General features: G+C 49.1%; 1 protein-coding gene across 9 annotated transcripts in view; it reads left to right on the top strand.

The window, feature by feature from the left end:
- Positions 1–18,880, top strand: part of LRP8 (LDL receptor related protein 8) — a 79,957-nt gene that overhangs the window by 53,485 nt on the left and 7,592 nt on the right. For 8 of the 9 annotated variants that reach the window (XM_060621513.3, XM_060621514.3, XM_060621515.3 and 5 more), the window contains 9 exons: positions 1,833–2,007; positions 4,314–4,541; positions 7,338–7,456; positions 7,711–7,850; positions 9,270–9,411; positions 10,895–11,047; positions 11,920–12,144; positions 14,279–14,347; positions 18,226–18,398. In XM_060621513.3, the coding sequence (XP_060477496.1) occupies positions 1,833–2,007; positions 4,314–4,541; positions 7,338–7,456; positions 7,711–7,850; positions 9,270–9,411; positions 10,895–11,047; positions 11,920–12,144; positions 14,279–14,347; positions 18,226–18,398 (1,424 nt within the window). Of the gene's footprint in view, positions 1–1,832; positions 2,008–4,313; positions 4,542–7,337; positions 7,457–7,710; positions 7,851–9,269; positions 9,412–10,894; positions 11,048–11,919; positions 12,145–14,278; positions 14,348–15,572; positions 15,916–18,225; positions 18,399–18,880 lie in introns of those variants that run through there. The other variant, XM_060621518.3, reaches the window with a different exon arrangement.

Here is an 18,880-nt window from a genome sequence, read left to right on the forward strand (position 1 = left end):
AAAACAGGACTGCTATTTACAGAGCTGGGAAAGACGGTGAGAGAAGCAGGTTCGGGGGAATATTAGACTGATTTCAGCATGTTAAGTATAAGAAAACTGCTTAGACATCTAAGCAGAGGTTGTGAGGAGACAGTTGGACACAGGAGTCTGGAGTTCAGATGCACTAATACGATGCACGGTGTAGAGACTGTAACAGCACAGCAGCCACAGTAATGGACCTGGAGCCAGCAAACCCAAAAACATACCACCCCAACTGCACAGTATGCAACACGCACATCACATCACACGTAACGTGCGGCCTGTTCTCACCCCACGTGGGATGCACGTAACCCACACCCTGAATTGTATACGTGCAGTGGCAACGCCACCCAACTGCCGCGTAATCACAGACCCCCGCAAATGAGCATCTCAAGTGCAGTCACACAAAACTCAGATCATCAGCACGCTGGATTCCTGTCACGGACGCAGCTCTCAGTAAAAATCGCCTCAAGATAACCCCGTAAGCCCGCTCCTGCCTTCCGCAGCATAGTGCCCCTGCTCTCGTTTTGGGATGAGGAAAATCGCACAGTCAATGGCAGGGCCTTGAGGTTGGCTTTCCTTCTTTCTCCTTCCTGCACCTGGAGTCCTGTTTTTCTGCGCTCTCTTTCAGTACCACACCCTCCCTCTCACTCCCACCCTGCTCCATCCACACATGGGTCATGGGCCCAGGCCCCACGTGGCTCCGTGCCAGTGCTGCCCTGCCCCCAGGGAACATATCAGCTTGGCACAGATGCACAGTGACAGGGACCAGGTGGCCTGCAGAAGTGTCAGCTGAAACACAGGGAGAAGGCCCAGGCAACTCCAGGGACACGTGTTGCCGCTCAGACAGTGCTGGTACCTGAGAGTGGCCGGATACATCTAAAAACAGGCTGGAGAAGTGGCAGCCAGAGTTAGGTGCTAGTCCTAACAGGCCTGTGGCACAGCGGTCCTCACACTGAGTAGCCAGTAATGTCTGGGTCACTAGCGAGCTTCCTAAAATATAATCCTAAATCTAAAAGTGGGTTTTGTGTGTGCACGGGATGTCATGTGTTGTCTCCGTTGCACGTATATGATCTGTGCCATAACACGCATCCCACCCCTGCTACCGGCTCAGAATAAAGTACAAACTCTACACCCAGCTCACGGGACTCTTCGAAATCTGTCCCCCGGCAACCGCTGAAGCTTCATCTCTTGCCACGTCCCCACACACACTGTGCGTAAACTGAAGACTCACGATGACCTCCCCGAGTCTCACCTCTTCCAACTCTCCCCCTAGTTCTGACGTCTGTCCTCACACTGTAGCCTCAGTCTTCTTTCTAGAACACTTAATGCTCATGTTGCCCCTTGAACTATTGCAGTGGGGCCCTACACAGGGGAGTTGGGGAGCAGCGCGTGCTAGGTAGAGGGGACCACTTTAGCAAAGGCCCGAGGTGGCCAAACTCTGCCATGGCTCGGTAATGACGGGTGGTCTGGTGGCTGGAATGGAGGCGTGTTAGGGGGTGATTGATGAGGCTGGAGGGGGAGCTCGGGGTCGCACCACAGAAGGCCTTCAGTGTGAGCCTAACGAAGTGGGCAGTCATAGAAGATTTGGGGGGGGGTTTGTGTCTAATAAAGAGAAGGAAAATCCTTCTGTTATACATGGTACTTTGTACCTATGCTCTTCATACCTATATTTCATCTGCTCCTCTGAGCTGTGAGGTAGGAATTGCACCCCTCGCCCCATTTTATAGGAAAATTAGGCCTCACCCAAGCCATCGAGTGGCAGTTCCCTGCCTTTTGCACTGACCGTTTCTCTCAACCTTCCTGCACGGCAGCCGGCAGAAGCCCGTCCCTGATCTTCACTAACCGGCATGAAGTGCGGAGGATCGATCTGGTGAAGCGGGACTACTCCCGCCTCATCCCCATGCTCAAGAATGTCGTGGCGCTGGATGTGGAAGTTGCCACCAATCGCATCTACTGGTGTGACCTCTCCTACCGCAAGATCTACAGGTGAGCAGTGCCGGTGTCCTGTAGCCAGGCCTGGGCAGGAGTGGGGGCCTGAGAGGGAGAGACGAATGGTAGCCTCTGTGCCCCGCCCACCCCCACCTTGAGTATCCCTCAGGACGGACTGAGACTTGGGAAAGGACATGCGATCACCATGGATACGGAGCTGCCAGACCTTCTCCTTCTCCTGGGCTGGCCTGGGCTGGCCTGGGCTGGCCTGGGCTGAGAGCTCTGTTGGGAGAACAGCTCAGAGCCCCAGGCACCTGGGCCTGACTGACCTCTGGTGGCCTGGTGGGGCAGAGCAAGACACAAGAAATGTTCCACTGGGGCAGAAAGGAAGACTTTCTGACTTTGGTGAGGACTTTTTTTTTTTTTTTTTTTTTAATGTTTATTTTTGAGAGAGACAGAATGCAAGCAGGGAAGTACAAAGAGGGGGGGCGGACACAGAATTCGAAGCAGGGTCCAGGCTCTGAGCTGACCGCACAGAGCTCGACATGGGGCTCGAACTCACAGACTGCAAGATCATGACCTGAGCTGAAGTAGGACCCTTAACTGACTGAGCCACCCAGGCGCCCCTGGTGAGGACTTTTAAAAGCAACTCGTGTATCTGTGTGTTGGATTCTGGGGATGACTGAGGTTGACTCAGTCAAAGATGACTTCAACCTGGTCCTGCCTGGAGGATCATACCCATAACATAGTGACGTCTCTTGTGGTGATCTTGAGAGAAAAGTACAGAGGGGGGCCTCTTACCCAATATGGGGCATCAGGGAACCCTTCCTGGCTGGCACTACCCCCAGTCTGATGCCATAGTCAGTGGACTTTGGCTCTCCAGAAGTCCTCACACAACATGAGGAGGTCCTCTCATAGGTCTTTCTCAAATACCACAAGCCTGCCTCCCTGCATGCCTGGGCTCCCCTTTAGACGTCATGTCCTTTGTCCTGAGATCCACATGGCAGAACTGCTGATGACCAGGCATGGGGTAGACTGTTGAAAGAACGATTGGATGGATGGATGGATGGATGGATGGATGGATGGATGGATGGAGGCAGATCTATCAATTCCTACTCACAGACAATTTGATGCCTACCACACCCCCAACATACAGACACATACTCAGTTCACACACACAGAAGCAGCTAGAGCCGTGCCTGCCCAACAGTTATGCTTGGAAGAGGCAGGATTTGATGACAGACTACCTATTCTGGGGATTTCCAGTTTCTGGCTTGGAAGGTTTTGTGGGCAGTGATGCCATTCTCTGAGATCTTAGCAGTAGAGGAGGATGGGGTCGGGGGGGTTGCCCATTCAGGCTGGCTGAGGGGAGGGGAATGGGGTGGGCAGTTTTGGACATGAGTTCCAGGTGTCCATGGGACATCTGAGAGGAGCCATCTGCCTTTATAGTCTGGAGCTTAAGAGAGTTGTCACAATGGGAGAGCCAGAGTTCTGGGTGGCAGTGGGCACTATGGAACTAATTAACTAGAGAGAGGACATGGGGGAGAAGAGAGCCTTGGGAAGAACAGCATTTGGGAGACAGAGAGTCCTGTTAGTGTTGCCTCTTGAGTGTCTACTGTGTTCTCAGCCCCTATTCTCCATTCTCACTGGCACAGCCTTTCTGCAGACTCTTCATGTCTCACCCGGATGCTGTAATGGCCTCCTAGCCAGTCTCCCTGCCTTCACTCCCTCCCTTTCCAGTGCATCAGTGCCACAGTGATCTAACATGCCTCTCTGGCCATGTCCTCTGACCTTTTCAATTACTCCCTCCAGAATAAAATCCTCACTGCTTAGCATGGCCTGCAGAGCCTGTCAGGTTGTGGCCCCTGCCTACATGTACTTCCAGTCTGTATCCCACATACTCAGCTCTACCCCCACTGAATACCTCACTATTCCAGAACACATACCTCTGGGCACTTGAACATGCTATTCCTTCTGCTTTCTGTTCCTTGCGCTCCTAGCGAACTAGTCTTTCAGGACTCAACTACAGAGCCTTCTGCAGCCCTCCAGGATAATGGAGTCTCCATTTCTCTGCTGCTCTAGTCTCTGATGCTTTTCGTAGTCACATTGCACTGTAATTACCTGTCTGTAAATTCCCGTCCCCCACTAACCTGAGCTCCTCCAGCCCAGAGGCTGTGGCTGACTCAAGCCCGTAGGCTTGCCTTGGTGGCCCAGGAAATGTGTTGAATAGGAAGTAGCCAAGTTCCTCTCAAATCCACTGCCATGGCCTAGAGGGAATTGAGAGAGGGAGAGGGCACCCAGGCAGCTCCAGATGGACCCGTGGCTGGAACACCTGCCCCACGGCTAGCTCTGGTTGCTCCTAGCGCCTACATGGACAAGGCCAGCGACCTGGCAGAGCAGGAGGTCCTCATTGACAAGCAGCTGCACTCTCCAGAGGGCCTGGCGGTGGACTGGGTCCACAAGCACATCTACTGGACTGACTCGGGCAACAAGACCATCTCAGTGGCCACAATTGATGGAAGCCGCCGATGTACTCTCTTCAGCCGTGACCTCAGTGAACCCCGGGCCATCGCGGTCGACCCCCTGAGAGGGTGAGTGTCCCCACCCAGACTTCCCATTCCCCCCCACCAGTGGCACTGAGTCCTGGTGTGTCTGTCACAAGAGCTTTCTTGAAGACTTTGGACGGCCCTGAGCCGCTCAGGCATCCCAAGGGAAGAAAGCCCGTGTGGGTCCCTCAGACTATTAACCCCTGACCAGGGGTTCCTTGGGCATCAGTCCCAGGTTTCTCCTGGACTCCACTGTTTGCCCATCATATCATAGAATCAGAGCATTTCAGAGCAGAATCGGGCTCCAGAGATTGCCTAGTAGAAGCTCCTGGGGCGGGAAGTCTTTCCTCAGGCTGCTGCATGCCACATGTGGGCATCTGGTGGCTGCTCCCTTGCTCCCAGGAACAGGGTTTCCCACTGGGGCTGTTTCATTTCAAGACAGCTCTGCCCACTAGAGTGTTTCGGATCTTTTCTCACATTCCCAAATCTGCCTAACTTTGACTTTCTGCATTGGCCTCTGGAGTTACATCAAACATGTCTACTCCCTGCCCTGCATGACAGCCAGCAAGACAGGAGGACCAAGATCACTGGGTCTGCTCTGCTCCAGGCTGCCCACCCCTGTGCCCAGAGTGGCCTGGGCCCCTCACCACCCAGGCTGCCCTGATCTGGCCACACCTCCCTTTTGGGGGTAGAGATTCTGAGCAGAGCAGGCCTCCTCCCTCCCTTCCTCAGTGGGGATGTCCTGAGAGGGCATGGTTTTCGGCAGCTGTGTCATATTAAGTTTACAAGGATCGCTAGCTTCTTCCAATTATGATTCCTTAATTGTTAAACAGGGATAAGAAAATCCTCTTCTTCCAGTGAGGACAGCTGGGGGCCAGGGTGGCCACTTGAGAGAATGTGTGAGGCCCCGGGCAGTGACTTGACAGCCACCATTTAATGAACACGCATAGGTGGACCCCACACAGGACCAGGCACCCTATAGATGCTCAGCTGTCTCACGTAGCCCCCACTTCAGCCCTGCTCCCTGTATGCTTCCCCCCGACATAGTTATACCTAGCTCATCTCCGGCCCATTATGGATCTGTCAGGGTCCCAGCAGGAAACCCACCGCATACTCAAATTAAGATCATTTGAGGAGGGCTTAACAAGGGAATTATTTTACAGAGGCATGGATGAGATCTAATGCACTGTCCCTAACAGTGCACTGAGGGGCAGGAGCAGGGAGGAGTACTTGGTCCAGGAAGGAAAGAGGGTCACCTTCAGAGCAGTAGCCAGCTGGAGGCAACTTTGTAGAGAGGAGTCCAGAAAAAATATCCTGATCTCAGTGTCTCCCTCCCTCTGCTCAAATATTTTGCCGAATGCACCTGGAAGCCAGGAGGCTAGGGAGCCAGGCCCACTGATGTGGTTCGCACATGGGTCAGTTTTTTGGTGTACAGAGCAGAACGGGGATGAGTGAAGAGCGAATCCAAAGTGGCTGACAGAAAATATCCAGGGCAACCACTCAGCCCCCTGAGCCCAGAGTCGGCCTTGGCTTGACACCTGGTTTCAGCAAAGGCAGTTTTGGGGAGTATTAAGCACACAGGCTCTCGAGTTCCACTTGAGTTTGTATTTAAATGTGAAGGCTGGTTCCACTGCTCATGAGCAGTATGATCCGAGGTAAGTCAGCCCCTCTGAGCCACAATTTACTCATCTATAAAATGGAACTAATAATGAAAACTTTACTTTATTCAGCAAATATTAAATAAGAGCTTGTTCTGTATCACGCATGAGCCACCTGCCGGGTACACAATGAGGCACAAGACAGACGAGCCTGCCCTCAGTGGAGCTTATAGACTAGTGAGGAAAATAGACAGTGAAATACACCAAACTACTCAAATGTGTACATAAATAAACTGATTGGGTAAGTGCTAGGAAGGAAAGATCCTGTGCTTTGAGAGATAATAACAGGGTAAGCCTACTCACAGAGAAAGGTTTTGTACTGAAGAGATGTGTAACTGAGAAGTAACCAGGGGAAGAGTGGAGGAGGCCCGAGGCTCTGTGATGGCCTGTCTGACAAAGAAACTTAGTTCCTGCCCTGGAGGAACTAAGGAGCCCCGTGGGGAGGTGTGGGGTTTGGAGGGGTGGGGATGATGGCAGAAGAGACAATCAAAGAGGTAGGCAGGGGCCTGATGATGCAGAGCTCTGTCAGCTGTGGTAAGGATTTGGGGTTTTATTTTAAGGGCAATAGGAGAAGCCGCCGTAAAGTTTAAAAACTGGAGAGTGACAACTTGTTTACATTTTTGAAGGCTCATTTGCCTGCTCTGTGGGGACTGGATTAGAGGGGCAGTGACTGCATTTGTAAGTATGTGAGGTGAAACCACTCAGCTCAGTGCCTGCCACACAAGTAGGTACTCCAAAAACAGCACAGAGTAGGTACTCAATAAATGTTCAAGAAAGAAGAGAGAGAAACCCTGGACAGAGTTCTAGCTGTGTGACCCTGGGTAAGCTGTCCACTTTCTCCTCTGCACACCAGGAAAGTAAGAGAGGGTTGACAAGGGCCTTTTTCGCTTTGGCCTCTTTGACTCTGGTTAGAGCTGCCAGAAGGAGAAAGGGGCTCACAGGGGTGCAACGGAGGCCAGATGAGCTCTCCGTGAATACAGACTTCCCCAGGCTCTCAGATGAGGGGAAGCTAACGCATCTGCTACCTGTTAGATTTGATGATGGTTCCAGTGGATTTCAGAGCCCTTCCCAGTTCCCATCACGCGCAATCTTCAACATTCAGTGGGTCATTGAGTGCCGTGACATAGACAGCCCTAACCCTGTCCCCTGACAACAAGCACAATTGAGTTCTTCTTTCTTCTAGGTTCATGTATTGGTCTGACTGGGGGTACCAGGCCAAGATCGAGAAGTCTGGGCTCAATGGTGTAGACCGGCAAACGCTGGTGTCAGACAACATTGAGTGGCCCAATGGAATCACCCTGGGTGAGCCCTGCCTTCCCTGGATTGGGGGCCTGTCCTACTACCTGATCCTGACCACCGTCTGGAGCTCCATGGGTTTTGTTTCTGTACCCGCTAATAGTGCCAGTGCCTGTATTTCCTGACGGTTGCCCCAGGCTGGCCTCAGTCTGAGGCCAGGCCCAGAAATATGGGTAGGGAAGAGGGCACAGAGGAGCAGAGATCCTGGTTGGGGTCCCAAACTCAAGACCCCATCCTCTGTCCCCTTTCTCCTCCCCAAGATTTGCTGAACCAGCGCTTATACTGGGTAGACTCCAAGCTGCACCAACTCTCCAGCATTGACCTCAGCGGAGGCAACAGAAAGATGCTGATTTCCTCCCCTGACTTCCTGAGCCACCCTTTTGGGATAGCTGTGTTTGAGGTGAGCCCCGTGACAGGAGACGTGGCCCTATCAGGAAACTGAAGCCTAGAAAAGGCTTACTCAAACCGATCAGCTCTCTGAGACTTATCTAAATGGAGACAAAGGGATAGGGAAGCCAAATGTGTACACAATGTGTGACCTCCCTGCAGACAAAGGCCTCGCAGCCTCTTGTCCTGTGCTCCCTTCCCAAGACCTCTTTCAGAGCCCTTCTCATGGGTAAGTTGCTAGACCATGTGTGTTTCCTCTCTGTACCCTCAGCACCTGGCACTGTAACCCCCATATACAGAAGTACCCAATAAAGGGAGAGAGGGAAGAAGGAATATACATTTCCATAAAACCTACTGTTAGAAATAGCCTGAGAGGTGCTGTTCAGTTCAGCACACTTTCACTGACCTTTGCTGGGCCCTGGGGTCACAGAAGTGAGTCGGACACCATCTCGGCCCTCACAAAGCTCCCCAGAGGGTGAAGAGTCAAGACCCTCCTGAACCTGTGTTCTGACCCTAACAACCTTTCTCCTCGGGGAACGAGGAAGCCAGAACCAACCAAGGTCTCACACACCTATTTCTTCCCCTAAACTAATTCTGCCACCAAGGGGAGGGAAAGCAAGGGGACACTGGTCTATGGTGGGGATTGGCAATATCTGCTTGGAGTGACCTCACTCAGCACTGCTCTGAAATTGTGGGCAAAGCCCCACCTTCAAGTCCAGCCCCTGCTTCGAAAGACAGGTGTGTTCAGACATGTATGTGCTTGTGTATATATGTGGCATGTACATGTATGGTGTATGTGCATACGTATATGAATGCATCCACTTAAAATTGTGCCTTTCTCTATGTGCTCATGCTTGTGAATATGTAAATATGTATACCAATACTTAGTTAAGTGTTTATGTAGGTACAAGCGTGCCTTTGTGTGTGTAGATGAACATAGGGGTATGTGTCCAGATCTGTGCATGACGCTGCATGGTTATACCTATAAATATGGATTTACCTATAGATGCACCTGTAGTCTTATATGAACTAAGCACTGGATGTGTATGTGTGTATAACCAGAAGCCGTAGGACAGCCTTGCAGGGAATAAGTCCTCAGCAGCTCATACATCCCCTCCAATCTTGGTCCCAGGCCCCAGTAATGGTAACAGCTGTAAAGACCCAACCTTCAGTTTCCTCTGGACTCCAGGAAGCAGACCTAGCTCAGCATTAATGAGCAGTCTCCAGGCCAAGGCCCAGAATCAACAAATAGCCCTCTGTGACAGAAGGGAACCAGAGTATATGCCACACACTAGAGGCTGAGTGTCCCCCTGCGAATCTGTGGGCAGGAGAGCTCAGGGGAGATGGCAGAGCAGTTCTTGTGACTGTGATTTGGGGCCAGGCCCTCAGACTTACGCTCTAGCCTCCCATCCTCTGCATCTGTACCCTACAGGACAAGGTGTTCTGGACAGACCTGGAGAATGAGGCCATTTTCAGTGCAAATCGGCTCAATGGCCTGGAAATCTCCATCCTAGCTGAGAACCTCAATAACCCACATGACATTGTCATCTTCCATGAGCTGAAGCAGCCAAGAGGTGAGCCTTCCCTGGTCCCAGGTCCCCTGCCCTTGTCCTCTCCCTCCCCTAGGTAGGCTGCATTCATGTTCATGTAATGTAATGTCTCAGCACACCCAAAAGATATAGCAACAGTCCCTCTCATTGGTAGAGTACTTTGCTGTCACATATTTTCTCTCATTTCCTTCAGCTCTTGGTGAAATAAGGCTGGGCATAAAAAATATATAAAGCCCTATTTTTGCCTACAAAGAACAGGTATTACTTTTCTCATTTAACAACGGAGGAAACTGGCTCAGAGAGGCAAAATAATTTTAGCGGGTGGCACAACTGAAACCCAAACTCAGGTCTATCTGATTTCAAGAGCTCCTTATGCCATGAAGGAACACATTGCTTTTCATTTATTATGTGTACCCATTTTGCAGTAGTGTGAGCTAACGTATCCTAGGGCCATAGCAGTCCAGCTTGTTGGTTGGGAATAGAAGCCAGGAATCCTGCTACTAGGTTGTCCCATCCTCTATCACTAGGATATAGTACTAAGTCTAACTGTAACTGAGGTGTGGGTGCCAGGTGACAGTGGGAAGGCACAGTGGGGAAAGGAGATAAGCTTGGTGCCTGATTCTAGACCTAGAAATTTAAGTAAGAAATAGACATGGGACGCCTGGGTGGTTCAGTCGGGTTAAGCATCCGATTTCGGCTTCAGACCGTGCATGATCTCACGGTTTGTGAGGTCAAGCCCTGAATCGGGCTCTCTGCTGACAGCTCGGAGCCTGGAGCCTGCTTCAGATTCTGTCTCTCTCCCTCTCTCTCTCTCTCTCTCTCTCTCTCTCTGCCCCTCCCCCGCTTGTACACACACTCTCCCTCAAAAATAAATAAATAAAGCATTTAAAAAGAAGAAAAAGAAATAGACGTGGCATGTGGCAGAGGGGGGAAACAGGCTTTGGAATTTGACAGACTTCAGTTTATTTATTTATTTAAAAAAATTTTTTTTAATGTTTATTCATTTTTGAGAGAAAGAGACAGAGGGCATGAGTGGGTGAGGGACAGAGAGAGAGAGAGAGAGAGGGAGACACAGAATCCGAAGCAGACTCCAGGCTCTGAGCTGTCGGCACAGCCCGACACGGGGCTCGAACGCACAAACCGCGAGATCAGGACCTAAGCCAAAGTCGGACGCTCAACCTACTGAGGCACCCAGGCACCCTGATAGACCTCAGTTTAAATCCTATCTCTAAAATCCCTAGAGTTATAACTTAGATGATTTTTTTCTCTTTGAAACTGGGTGTCTTTTATCTGTCAGTCTGGGGCGTACACCCACCTCTCTGAGTTGTCATCAGGATTGAATGAAAGTGTGGGGGTAAAACACCAGACACACTGCTGGAAGGTGTCCAGTAAAAGGAGAGAAAGCTTTTTGATCAAGCCAAGTGGGAAGGGGCTCATCCTCAGGAGAAGGGAGGAACTGGCATGCCTTACCTTTGCTCCAACTCTGTCTCTGTCTCTGTGCCATTAGCTGCAGATGCCTGTGAGCTGAGTGCCCAGCCCAATGGAGGCTGTGAGTACCTGTGCCTTCCTGCTCCTCAGATCTCCAGCCCCTCTCCCAAGTACACATGTGCCTGTCCTGACACAATGTGGCTGGGCCCAGACATGAAGAGGTGCTACCGAGGTAACCAGACCTACCAGGAGGGCTGGCCCCTGGCAGTGCGAGACCCCCTCCTGCTGACACCCTCCATGGGCTTCTGGGATGACATATGCTCCTGGTTTTCCTCTGTCTTTTCTGGCTACTTATTGTCTCTTCTTTACCTTCCTTGTATGCTGGTTTTCCCCAGGGTCCGTCTGAGGCTTTCTCCTCTTACTTCCGAGAAAAATGCACGTATACATACGACATTTTAAATTCAGTTTCAGGGGGTTTCTGGAACCCCTTAAAGACCTGAAATTAAGAACCCTTGACCCCTATGGCTTCAGTTACTGTTTATATGCAGGTGACTCTGAGCTTGCCTCTTCCTCACCTAGAACTTAACACAAAAAGAAGCCCTTTTGTGATACGATTGAGACTAATAGTCATGACTTTGACCATACAAGTTTATATTCATCGTTCAGTGTTGACACAGGGCCAAGGCCTTTTGTTTGAACATAAATCTGCTGCATCATTTGGGATTTCCATGTTCCACTTTGTTTAAAGTGGAGTGAGAATTTCGACCTAGCAGGGTAATAATATGCATGTAAGATCCTTGTAGATTTGTGTGATTTCCCCTACTCCCAATCTTTTACAGTGGTCTTCCCACACCTAATTCTATAGTCTTGCTTTAATGACTTGTCTTCATCAAATCAGTGTGCAGTATAAACCCAAAGTGCTTGGGATTCAGCTAAAGAAAAGGTCATAGTCCATTCAGGAGGTTTAGGGAAGGCTTCCCAGAAGTGGCATTTGAGCTGAGCCATGAGGATGAGTTCATAAGTATAATTCATAGAGGCAAAAAGTTAGACATAAAGCAACAAAAACTCTCTGTCCAAGTGACCTCCACGGTGTTTCCCCTCCAGCACCTCAATCTACCTCAACTACGATGTTAGCTCCTACCACAACGAGGACACTAGCCGACACCGCAAGAGCCCCTGGGACCACCGTCCACAGCCTCACCTCCCAGAACCACAGCACAGAGACACCAAGCCTGGCAGCTGTGGTCCCCAGCTCAGTTAGTGTCCCCAGGGCTCCAAGCATCAGACCATCTACCCCAAGCCCTGCGACCAGCAACCACTCCCAGCACTGTAAGTAAATGAGTTCTGTGTTCTTTCATGATGGGGCGATATGTGGGAAGACGAGATCATATCAGAACAGAATATTGGACCTCGCTGAGGAAGCAGGTGGAGGTGCCCACCTACAATTTAAAAGTCTTAGGTGCCACTAACTTGTAGAGGGTCTTGCAAGAAGCCACTTCCTATCTCTGAGCCTCAGTTTCCTCACCTACAAAGTGGGAAGAATAATTACCCTTACCCTACATGCTTCACAAGACCACTAGGACAGACAAAGAAGGCGGTGTAAACAGAAGTGCTCACGTACACAGTCTCTTCTGTCACTGGGTGTGTGTTTCATGCGTTACTGACGTGTATGAGGGGGTGTCCCCCAGATTTGGAAACCTCAGAAGCTCTGGTCTCGGTTCTTAGCCCTCTCGGCAGGTTCCCCAGATAGTAATATCCATAACTATGGCCTGCTTGTGCCTCTTTCCAAACCCTGGCATGAAAATAAGTAAGTTTAGCACTTATTAAATCATTGGGAGCAGTAATTGTCACTGCTAGAAATGTTCTGTCTCATTGGCCAGCAAATACCTTTTTAATTGAGTCACCTGCCAGGGGGAGTTCATTTAAGATAAACCATCTTTTAAATTCTCATCCCACACGTGGCCCGGAAGCCAGGCGGCTCGGCAGCACCTTTCTCATCGGACCCATTTTGCCAGCAGAAGCTGGGTTTCCAGAGCAGAGCACTCATCTTGAAGTTTGGAGAGGCACGTGACACCTGGGTGAATTCCAGTTCCTGTCACCTGGGGCACAGCCTCCGAGCAGAGAGTCTCCCCACTGGCTTCACGCCGCTCTGGATTTGCTGTGGCCGCCGGGCGCTTGCTCATGTGCAGCAAGGGGGTGGCAGCCCTTCCAAGCAGTGCTACCCCCTCTTTTCTCCCCGTAACACTTAGGTTGCCTTAGAGTAACTTGGAGAAACGGGTGTGCTGCGAGGGTGGCATCCGGGCCATTGCCGGAACAATCGTCTGCCCTCTTGGAGCGAGTGTAGCTGGTGAAGGCCCTCTTCACACCTCAGACGGCCGTCAGTGGATCCGAAAAAACTGCTTTGTAAACTAAAAAGTGCTATAGAGATGTTATCATGAAGACAGTTTTAAGAGTGGAAAAGATGGCACAGCATACTTTAAAAATACAGTACAGGGGCGCCTGGGTGGCTCAGTCGGTTGAGCGTCTGACTTCAGCTCAGGTCACGATCTAGCGGTCCGTGAGTTCGAGCCCCGCGTCGGGCTCTGGGCTGATGGCTCAGAGCCTGGTGCCTGCTTCCGATTCTGTGTCTCCCTCTCTCTCTGCCCCTCCCCCGTTCATGCTCTGTCTCTCTCTGTCCCAAAAATAAATAAACGTAAAAAAAAATTTAAAAATACAGTACATTTTCTAGCCCTTTTCAGTTTAGAACGTGCTTTTATATACCTTATTTAGGCCTCGAAACACCCCCCACCCCGCCCCCCACCCACTTTGAACCAGGCAAGGCTGTGCCAGGCATTGTGCTAAGTAAGGATTCTACATGAATTCTCTCACTTAATCTTCGCAGCATCCAGAGGAGGTAGGTAACTTGCCCACACAAGTAGGTAACCTGCCCAAACCCAGGAGTCTGTGCCGTTGATTCCACTATGTTATGTCGCATCCCAATTTAATTCCTTATTGAAAATAAGCTGGCAATGCAGATGGACAAACAGACCACCGAAACAACAGAGACCAAGGAACAGATACCGGCGGGCAAAGGCAGTTGCCCCAGTCAGTCTGCAACATGGAGACCTAAGTGCTCACTCTGCCAGGCACACCCCCCAGCTTCCTATACTGTGATACTGTGGAAAGGGTAACAGACTTGGGGCACAAGTCCTGGGTTTGGGTCCCAGCTCTGCTGGACAGTCACTCTCTCTTGAGTCCCTAGAACCCCAGTAAGACTCTGTTTCCCCATGTGTGAAAGGGAGATAACCTCTGTCCTGCTCACCTCAAGGGAGTTTTGATAGGATCTGGAAAGACTGCATTGTTCGGCATTAGCCAGGATCATCGCTTTGGAATGAGGGCAGGAAGCAGTTGGGCAATTCTTACAGCGTGAGGCCAGCAAGGACTTGGGTGACAGAGCATCGTTCTGCACATTTGTGTTTTGCAGATGGGAATGAAGGTGGCAAGATGGGCTCAACAGTCACTGCTGCTGTCATTGGGATCATCGTGCCCATGGGTGAGTGTGGCCCCGAGTTACTGTGGAAAAGAGAGAACTGATGCTCGGGGTCTGGGGAAAAGCACTAGAAAGGCCAAGCACTTAGCACACGGACCTGTCTCATTGACTTTTTCTGTCCCGGCAGCCTTCCCACCCACTTCCCAGTCCTATAATTTAGTTTCTTAGCTTGGCACACAAGGCCCCTCAGGACCTGACCCCAGGCAGCCCCCAGTGCACCCCTGCTCCCCACTATTCACACTCTGCATGCCAGCCATGTGAAGGCAGACCATAGGCTCCATGGGGACAGGGCTGGAGCTTCTCTTGCTCGCCACTCTCCCCAGCTGCTCGCAGTGGCTGGCACGTGGTAGGAAATAAAGTATTTGTTGAATGAATGAGGAGAGCTGCTTGCCATTCCTTTAGTAGATCATGCTATTTTGCTTTCTTTCTGTTTGGTTTTCAACAAACTTTTATCAAGCAGCTGCGAGGTACCAGCCTCTGTGAGGTGGAAGGAAGGTGATTAAAAATGACTAAAACATGGTTCTCGTCCTCCAAAAGTTTAGTCTTGTCGGAGAGATACACATAACAGATAATTTTGATTATGTCAGGGGAAGTCCTAAAACAAAGCCATATGTGGTCCATTGGAAGTGCTGAAGAAGTGCTTAACTTGGAATCGGTAGGGAAGGTTTCCTAGTGGAAATGATAATGTGAGCTGAGTCAGCCAAATGAAGAAGAATCCAGAGCAACCTGAGCAGTGATAACAGCATGAAGTAAAACCAGCACCGGGAAATAGCGTGGGGAGGGGAGAGAGTGGGTTTGGAACTAGAAGTTCGATATGGCCAAAATATAACATTTAAACCTCACGGAGAACCACGGAGGCCGATTTATTCTCTCGCCTCCCGCTGTTCACATAGCATCCTGAATATGCCGTGTCTTATACCAGTCTCATCTCTTGGTGGGATCTTTGAATTGCAACTGTCCATTCGCAAGTTGATCTCCCTGGCTTGCCCACAAGCACCTCAAGGACAGGGACTTTGCCCATTTATCCTGGGAGTCCTCAGTATGGTGGTGAGCTAGTGAGTGAAAGTTTTAAAAACTTCTACTCCGGGCAAGGGACTGTGCCAAGTGCCAAGGACCCAGGGAAGAAAAAGATAAAAAAGACTTTAAGAGCTTTCGGTCTGTAGTCAGACTTAGTCATAAAAAGTGATACAAGAGAGGTGTTAACACGTATCACAATGTGCTGTAATAGAAGCGGGATGCCCGGCAGAGGAGAGGGGATGGTCCTTCTGGAGAAGATGCCATTTGAATTGGCCTTGAAAGTCTTCAACACTAAAGATGATGGAGAGACTACTTCAGGCCGATTTGGAGTAGAGTGAGTGGAAAATACTCTGAACGTCGCTTAGTGAAAGAGAAATCAAGCCCTTTCCTGACATATTCTGTTCTATAGAAGGGCTTGTATATGCGCCTTCCCTGATACAATACACTCTGATATGATTAATATTTTTAATTTCTGCTCATCTGAGAGGTTAAAGATGAATATTCTTTCCCTGATATTTCCCTATGAGGTAGAGTATCTTTTCATAAGCTTAATGGCCATTTATATTTCATCCTTAATGAATTGCTTATTCACAGTCTTGTTTTTCTGTTGGTTCTGGTTCTTATTCTTACTTATTTGTAGAAATATTTATACATGATGAATATTCAACCTTTGTAATATATGTGACAAATATTTTCTCCCATACTGCCTCTTGATTTATAAATGTGTTCATGGTATCTTTTGCCATGCATAAACTTAAAAATTTTAAGTATCAGATCTGTTCATCGTTTGTGTTATGACTTCCGGGTTTTGTGTTTTACATAGGAAGGTCTGCCTCACTATAAATTATTAAAATATCTCCCTATACATTCTTCTGCTAAACATTGTTTTATATTTAGATAGCAATCTATTTGGAATTTATTATAGAGTATGGTGTGAGGTAGAGACTGAACTATTTTTTTTTTTTCTATAGGCCTGTTTAGTTTTCCCAAGACCCTTATTGAATAATTCATCCTTCTGACTTGAACTGTCATCTTTATATTAAACTACATGGCTCTCTAGACTTTGATCTGCTGCTAGCCTCTTTATTCTCTGTTCCTACATACCAGAAGAACAACTCCGTGCTGTGCTTTAGCTTCTAATAGGGCATCATTATTCTTGCAATATTTTCTTAGCTGTTTTTTCCAACTTCTCTTCTAGATGAACTTTAGAATCATCTTTACAAAAACTATGGTGGAATCGTATGCTTTGGATATATAAATTGATATGGGGAGAATTCATGTTTTTACAATATTGAAGCTTCCCATCCAGGAACTTAACACATCTCCCTATTTATTTGAGTCTTTTGTGTCCTTTTATAAAATTTTGTAGATCATATAGGAGTTGCACATTTCCTGCTAGGTTATTCCAGGTATTTTATGGTTTTTGTTGGGCTGCTGTGAATGTGTTCTGTTCTTCTTCCATTCCATTTTCGAATTGGTTATTGCTAATTAATAAGAAAGCTATTGACTTTTTGTTAATTTTTTAAAAATCTTTGGGGCGCCTGGGTGGCTCAGTCGTTTGAGCGCCGACTTCGGCTCAGGTCACGATCTCGCGGTCCGTGAGTTCGAGCCCCGCATCGGGCCCCTGTGCTGACAGCTCAGAGCCCGGAGCCTGTTTCAGGTTCTGTGTCTCCCTCTCTCTGACCCTCCCCCATTCATGCTCTGTCTCTCTCTGTCTCAAAAATAAATAAACGTTAAAAAAAAAAATCTTTATTCATTTTGAGAGAGAGAGAGCATGAGCGAGGGAGAGGTAGAGAGAGAGAGAAAATCTCAAGCCCAGGGTTTGATCCCATGAGACATGAGACCATGACCTGAGCCAAAACCAGGAGCTGGATGTTTAACTGAGTCACCCCAGCACCCCTTATATGAACTGTTGATGAACTAAAATTATTTATAATAGTTTTTCATCTGGTTTTCTAAGATCTTCTAAGCATACAAAACTGATAAGTTTGGTATTCCCCCTTTCCTCTGTGTGTACCCTTCAATTCTTTGTTCTTACTGCATAGATAGGTCTCTGGAATAATAAATACTAGCAATGGTAACAGGTATCCTTGCCTTGTTCCTATCTTTAATGGGTCTTGATTATTACAGTCTAACTGAAGTAAAACCCCCCTCTCTAGCATCCTGGATGCTGTCATCAGCCTCCACTTGAATGCTCATGATGATTGTCTACTCTCTTATGAAGCTGCTTGCGCCCGTTTTGCCCAGCTCTGTTTGAGAACTTCCTCCTTTACTCATTAATATATTCATCGATTCCAACTCAGAGCTTGTGTTTTCCCGCTGTGTCCCCCTCTAGAGATGCTTCTCTTCTTGCAGAGTCCCAGCTTTGGGAAGAAACACCCCACCCCCACCATCCACCCTCCATTGGAGGAGAGAATGGTTTTCTCAGAGAAATCCAAGGAAGCAGCAGCATTAGGACAATGGTGTGGTGAAGAAATTCACTCATTCACTCAGTACATGTTGCTGAGCAAGGCACCAGGCATAGAGAGATAAAGAAGACACAGTCCCTGCCCACAAAGAGCGCAATCTAGTTGGGGGTACAGGTATATAAAGTATAGTACCGTAGGCTCAGAACACATATGAGAGAGCAACTGACTCTTCCTTGAGAAGTTGAGAAGACTTCACATTTGAGCTGAATCTCAAGGGATGAGCAGTTAATAAAGGAAGAGATAGGAGAAGGGCTTCCAAGCAGCAGAAGAAGAACACAGCACAACAGCCTGAGGAACAAGGGGCAGGAAAGTTAGAGAGGCGGCGAGAAGTGTACTGACGTCTGAGCAGTGGGCTAGAGCCTCTGGAAGTTCAGTGTAATGTGTCCCTTCCTCCAGCGGTAATAGCCCTGCTGTGCATGAGTGGCTACCTGATCTGGAGAAACTGGAAGCGGAAGAACACCAAAAGCATGAATTTTGACAACCCAGTGTACAGGAAAACAACAGAAGAAGAAGAAGAAGATGAGCTCCACATAGGGAGGACTGCTCAGATCGGCCATGTCTATCCTGCAGTAAGTATCCCTTGCTGGAAGAATTCCTTCCTTCCTTCCATCCTTCCCTCTCTTCCCCCCTTCCTCACCCCTCCTTCCTCCCCTTCCTTCCCTTCCTTCCTTCCTTCCTTCCTTCCTTCCTTCCTTCCTTCCTTCCAACTTTATCAAGAACCTACCATGTGCCAGGCACTCCTCTAGGCCCTGGGGACACAGAAATGCTGGGACAGGTGTTTGGGGTAGAAGTGTATAAGGGCCACCTTGTAGCTAGAGGCTCTTCCTTAGGGTAAAGAAGCCAAATGTCTTTCTGCTGAGTACATTTTCAGAACCTTTGGCCTGGAAGGGTAACTGTGGCCGTGCAATTCAAATGTATTTGTTTCAGCAAACACTGTATGCTGGCCGTGAGCCAAGCACCACACTGGATGTGATGTGTTCACAAGTAAGAAAGAAACCTACTCTCTTCCAAGTTGCTGGTGGGGGGTGAGAGAGAGTCACTTATTATTGTA

Source organism: Panthera onca, chromosome C1 (assembly GCF_046562875.1).
Source record: "Panthera onca isolate mPanOnc1 chromosome C1, mPanOnc1 haplotype 2, whole genome shotgun sequence".
NCBI lineage: Eukaryota > Metazoa > Chordata > Mammalia > Carnivora > Felidae > Panthera > Panthera onca.